We start from the raw sequence: 6,405 nt of genomic DNA, 5'->3' as shown, positions 1-6,405 counted from the left end.
CTTCCTGTTTTGGTTTGTTTCAGTGCCTTAAATACCCAAGAATCCCCACGCTGGATAACTACTTTATGCAATCAAGCTGGAAGCCAGCCACATCAACAACACAGTTCTCAAGCTACACGCTATTATTCTTATCATACAGATACATTCTTTGATTTATATGCATATAAGTAATATTGGTACGCTCGGGAGAGCATACACCGCGCTCCCCTTGGAGCGAGGCTGGACCAGATGCTCGACTGGTTAGTGCACCGTTACATGGCGGCCGGAAAACAAGCGGTGACTGTGAACCCGTTCCCACCTAAGACCTATTTATGCAGTTGAAATGCCTTCAGACAAAAGTAGAGTTGCTCCTTTTTGGCCCGAAGGGCAATTGTTCAACTGTTTCGTCATCTTTTCCCCATTCCTCGTTTTGGTGGCTGTACCGAGTCACCTCGATCATGTCCAAGGACTGTCGGGAGCTGCAATGGAGTCAACAAACGTTTGGTAAGCATTCCACAAAAGTGGCTCAACTCCGCTCCCCACTCCCCAGGAGTCCTGCCCACAGTTGCCTTTGCGACTGTTGCTTCTGCGGGGGTGGCGGCTGGAAATGAGCTTCAACAAAATATTGATACAACTCAGGATACAGAGCAATATCAAACGGACGCACTTCCGAGCCACATTTGCCTCATGTACTAACTGCACGCAGGCTCCCTTTAGTAAGGGCGAGTAGCCCTTCGCCTCCGGGTGCTGCGGATATATATAGCTGCGTATCACTATGCAGAGGACGTCGTTCTGCAGCAGCTATGAAAACAGAGCGCTAGAGAATCTAAAGGCATGGGAACGTCTACGGATACCACAGATCTACTGGAAAACGGGAGGTACTTTGCTGCAGTTTTATTAGAAGGCAACACTGTATCCGTTGGGCATGCACAGCAGTATTAATTTTTGCAACAGTGCCAACAGCGGTTGTTCGCGCCCGGATTGCATGAGGGCGTTTCTGGGTCTGCACCCCGTCTAATGTCAGCCTCGCCCTCTGTATGTTTCTTCGGCTCCGCCTTAGGCATCCGTTTTTGTCAGTCATAAGCAACCACAGCTTACGATAAGCCATGCAGTCTCCCTGAGTTGGTTTGAGCGGGTAGCACTGGCCAACGTCCCACGGCGCACACATATGAGGGGCCACTGCAGTAGTACCTCGTAAAAAACCATTTTCCAACTAGGATACGTACTTATCAGCTGCAAAACAACTTCCATGCACACGCCCCTCAAGGGACTGACGCCCCCCAATAGTCATCCCTGTCAACGGTGGACAACCGCAGGTACTGAAGCGCCAAGTATATCGTAAAACACACTATGCGCCAAAGCAGCAAAAGCATCATTCTGTCTTGTGGTACCGTCTCATGTTAATATAACTGGTTCCCCGTTCCTCTTGACTGTTTCCATACATTATTGCTGTCATGTCTGTTGCTGCCAATGCCGTTGCTAATTCTGTTCACTATCCACTCCGAGCAGCGGCCCCATAGCCTCTGTTGTCGATCCTACGGCAACAGCTGCTGCAGCTGCTTCAAATAATGCGACAAAGGGGATCATATGCTGAAAGGCACTCAAACGTCTTGCATAGTATACACAAGCAGGCCTGTGAGCCCCAGAGGGTGATGTCCACTACCAAGTCAAAAGCGCAGTGTTCTTGTCAGATGCGCTGACCTCTCCGTAGGCAGAGGAGGGGGTATTCTATGCTTGCGTGGGGGTCTGCCTTGCCCCATCGCTTGCGGCAAAAAGAAACCTAAACTGATAACCGTTGGTCGGTGCTACATATTGGTATGCAGCATGCCACCTTGATAGGTTGTCGATGTTCGTTGCTAGCACCTGTCACCGTCAACTATGCAATGGTAACAAGGGGGAACCAGCATCCCCGACTTTATCCAGTGTGTAGTGCCAACAGGAGTGCACCGAAATGGCTGAGTTAAAATTTACAACGAGCAACTCACAACTCGCAACCCAGTGTCTCCGTCCGTACTACGCTCTGCTGGAAAACAGGCTGGATCCGCGGGAAAGGAGGGGGCCTGCCATCAATTCTGGCTCATCTTGCTGCAAGTCCAGGGCATGACAGCCCCCCATGCAGGCATAGAAAACCTCGTTACGAAACCATACCAACGTATGCTTTGCTGCATGTACGAACAGTGCAAGCAGATGTTGAAAGCTCCTACTCCACCCGAGGCTGAATACTTGCTTGCAGGTTACCTAGTAAGGACGAGTATTTGCCCATGCGCCACCTGCTGACAGCCTATGCAACAATAGCCAAATGAAGATCTGCAGCCTCAGCGTCAACAGGTGATTCCCCCACATGCTCACTTAACAGAACGACAACATTCAAAATGAATAAAGATAACAAACACATCGAGTTCACGAGCTGGGAACGTCGACTGTTTTTGATCGTGTGGTCCGTTGCACTGAAAGAGCTGCATGTGCATGCGTCGTGGCAATAGTTGCCTTCGGCATTGGCTCGGGTCATCTATTCAAAGCTTTTACTTAATTGCATGAGTGCTACTGAGAAGTAAATAGGTGAATTATCAGTTTATTGCTCCTGGGTGCGTATTTATTCGCTCGTGTTGAACCAGGATGAGGTTCTTCTCGGGCAGTTGGTTCTCGGATGTGCCGTGGCTTCATGTGTACGTGGGTTTTTCACTGACAATAGAGGCTTTTGAGCAATATTTAAACCTGCGGCAGCTGCGGCGATATACCAGCAAAAAGAAGCCTCCGTCTTTGCTAAGCCTGTGGGTGTCAGAGGAAGCCTATGTGCAAGCCAATGAATACAATAGTGACAAGATCAAACTGTCTATGGTCTCTTCTCTTGTTGAATCCGGCGTTTCTATCCTTTCCACCTTGTATTTTTTCGGGCCTTTTTGTTGGCGTATTGCGGGAACATGGGCAGGAGACGGGGAGTATGCTCGTCCGCTGGTCTTTATGGCTATACAGCGAGTAGTGTCCGAGTTTATCTGCACCCCCTTCCAGCTCTACGGCGACTTCTGTGTAGAGGAAAAACATGGCTTCAATAAGAAGACAAAGCTCCTGTTTATTAAAGACAAGCTTCTCGGCCTGGGTCTCACAGCGGCAATTGGGGCGCCCATTCTGTGTGCTGTGAATTGGCTTATCAAGTGGGGAGGGGCTAACTTTCATTTTTGGGTATGGCAAGGCACCTTTTCACCGTCATAGTGTCCCTTTTATATCCTAGTGTGATATGTCCCCATCGTGTTGTCGTCGTGTAGCACCCCTTCTCGATATTGTAGTTCGTATTGCTACTCCTTCCCCGGTGTTGCCCTTGTTGCCGAGGGGTCAACATAATACGGCTTCTATTGGAGGTTGGATTCCAGGGGTTTGTGTGTAAGCTCAGGTTACCAGCCTGTGCTTTGTGTGTTTGTTTGCAGCTCTGGGGTTTCTCGGTGTTGATGACATTCGGAATGATAGTGATATATCCCAACCTGATTGCTCCACTGTTCAACAAGTTCCAAGTTTTACGGGACAGAGAACTCAGGAACAAAATAGGCGCCCTGGTACGACCGTCAATATACAACGTGATTGGCAGTGATTGGCAGTTAGACACTGAACAAGCGTTAGTATGGATGGGTGGCTAGGCGGAGACCATTGGGGCCCGTTTTTTGTTTGTCCAATGATTCCTTCCAGTATCAAGGTGTGCCTGCCTGCCACCTTGTTTTCTTTGCGATGTTTTCGTGACCTAGTTCTACTCGTATGTCCCATTTGGTGTTCCTCAGGCTGAGCAGCTGAAGTTCCCTCTCTGTGAAGTGTACGAGATGGATGGGTCGAAACGTTCCAGCCACAGCAACGCCTATTTCTACGGCTTTTGGCGGTGGAAGCGAATTGTTATCTTTGATACTTTGCTTCATCTGCCCCACGAGCAGATTTTAGCTGTTCTGGGTACGTTCTGGTTTATGCTGTCTGGGGTCGCCTTTACCATTGCCTTTGCATCGCGTTACCTTCCCTATTTAAGGCGACCACCTGCTCTCGTATGAAGTGAACTGACCTCCACATTAAGGGCGCAGATGTATGAGCTAGAGGAGCAACAGCTGCTCAAGGCAAGGCTCTACCATACCGCAGGGAACGCTGTTGTTCAGTTTGATGCCGTGTGTGTGGTGATGCTATCGACGCTTTGGGATTCTGGGTGTGCGTGAGAGCGTAGCTCTAGAATAGTTTTGCACAGTTTCATACAGAACACAGGACTGTTTTGTATGTCGCTGTATTCAGGCCACGAGCTAGGTCACTGGGGCAGGAGCCACTTCACGCAGCGTTTGGCGCTTGTGTTTATGAACTTGTTTGTGACATTTTACCTTTACGGGAAAGTCATGAACAACGACCACCTCTACAAATGCTTCGGTTACGGCTCAGATGCCAAATCTCCCATTATTGGTCTCATGCTCCTTGCCAATATTCTCGCTCCTGTACGCAATCCCATCCTTATGCCGCAGCATGTACAACAATTGACATAGTCGGAAAAGTGCTGTGGAACTCATTGTGGGTGCAACGGAAATGCGAGGGCGACCTCCGAGTGTGCAAATATTATCTTCGGTGGTTACTGCGCCATCTTCTATTTGTTTCGCCACGACATCAGGCCTGCAAGTGTGCGTGCAGTCCACCTTGGCTTGTTTGCGTTTGCGCTGTTGTTGGGTTGTGAGTACCTGATTTGTTCGTCTTCGGTATTTGAGGGCTCCATGCAGGTGAACACCGTCCTATCTGTCCTTTCGACGCTGCTCTCGCGAAAACATGAGTTCCAAGCAGATGCGTTCGCATGCGAACTCAATTATGGAGAACAGCTGAAGGAAGCGCTTTGCACAATTCACACGGAAAATAAGTCAACTCTCGACCCAGATCCCTGGTAAGTCACGAGCGACACTAGTATAGGTCCAGCTTGCAGTTAAGACACGCTTCTCGTCATCTTCCCAGCAAATTCGCCAAGCCTCCAACTGTGTAGCGTGCGCCGGCATTGGAAGCAGAAGACGAATGAGCATCAGGTAGGCAATGCTGTTGCCGGCTTGAGGCTCTGTTGGTGTACAGGTACTCGTGGTGGCACTACAGCCATCCGCCACTCTTGGAGCGTCTTTCTGCCATCGATGCCATACTTACCAAAACGCAAAAGAAGGACAAAAACGACGATAGCAGCAGCAAGCAACCAAAAGAAGAGACGGAGAAAACCACGATAGAAGGCCATCACGAATCATCCGGTGTAACAAGGGCAAGGAGCCACAGGGTGGAGCCAGAGACCAGCTCTGATCTTTGACGATTACAGGATCCGCCAAACTCCCAAACTGCTACGGCTTCGAGCTTTTTACCATTGGGACTCTGTAAAGGACACCCTTGTCGTGAATTGCCATTGGAGCCCAATAACAGCAGGATACTACACAAATCGAGATGCATGTATACGTTTGTGCATGTAGCCGTAAAGAGGCGGCACAAAAGTTGCTCAGGACACTGCTCGCGGTTCTTTCCTTGGGTTGCGCTATGTGAAACGCTGCTTCGTCGTGCAAACACGGCACACTGCGTGCACCGAACGGCTCCGAGGCACAGCATCAGCAATAGCTGCACCAACTGTTCGACCACGAGCTCCTTTCTTTGCATGTATTATAGGCACAGGTGGTAGCTGGAAAATTCTGACTTGTAATACACTGAAAAGGATAGACAACTGACAGATAGTATCAGGGTAAGCTTTCGAAGTGAATATCCGGTGACAGACCTTCGGCAGGCAAATTTGTGCCCGTATGCTCTATATATAGCGTCAGTTCGGGGCATGCCCGTTGTTTTGTTTGATGCGATTACAACAAAAACTACTTGTAGAGATTGCAGTGTGCAGGCAGCAGAAAAGCAGAAGCAAAGACCTTCCTTCAAACTCTCCTTCCTGCATCCTTCCGCAAGTATAGATAGATAGGGGAGGGGATGCACGTCAGGTTGCTTTCATTGGAGATGATGGGGTTTTGTGGCACTTCTGCGCCTGCATATATGGTTGTTGTTCAGCCGTGGATATTTATTTCAAAGCACCGACGCACCGGTGACTGCAAATATGCTCGGGGCTGACAGCAAGGCACTGTGCTCGATGTGCTAGTTGCCCTGATCGGAGGGAGTGTGGACTGTGTCCGAAATAAGGGACAGAAACAGCAGCCAGGTGCTCCAAAGGCATGCTAAATTCTGTAAACGGCCTATTGGAATACTTATGTATTGAAAACAGCCAAAAACCAGGCTTCCAATTGGGGTTCACAAATACTTAAAAGGTGGTGAAGAAACATCCAAATACCCATTCGTTTGAGTATGGGACAGTAACCATGGGAGCCCAGGGGTGCCGTCTTCCTGTACGACCATCTAGGATATTACCAACGCGCCTGTCAGCTGTGAAGTTTTGAAGAATCCTCTGATCTTCTAAAGCTA

General features: G+C 49.2%; 1 protein-coding gene across 1 annotated transcript; it reads left to right on the top strand.

Moving 5' to 3' along the window:
* Window positions 1–2,595: 2,595 nt before the first annotated feature.
* On the top strand, window positions 2,596–5,266 carry EMWEY_00028260 (peptidase family M48 domain-containing protein, putative; the record flags this gene model as incomplete). Its single annotated transcript, XM_013481367.1, has 6 exons — window positions 2,596–3,159; window positions 3,402–3,527; window positions 3,747–3,909; window positions 4,237–4,430; window positions 4,665–4,864; window positions 5,044–5,266. The coding sequence occupies 6 exons, from the start codon at window positions 2,596–2,598 to the stop codon at window positions 5,264–5,266; spliced, it is 1,470 nt and encodes a 489-aa protein (XP_013336821.1).
* Between the last annotated feature and the right edge of the window lie 1,139 nt (window positions 5,267–6,405).

The sequence above is a fragment of the Eimeria maxima genome, genomic scaffold (genome assembly GCF_000499605.1).
Source record: "Eimeria maxima Weybridge genomic scaffold, Emw_scaff321, whole genome shotgun sequence".
NCBI classification, from domain to species: Eukaryota; Apicomplexa; class Conoidasida; order Eucoccidiorida; family Eimeriidae; genus Eimeria; species Eimeria maxima.
This window is presented reverse-complemented; position numbering and strand designations above follow the sequence as displayed.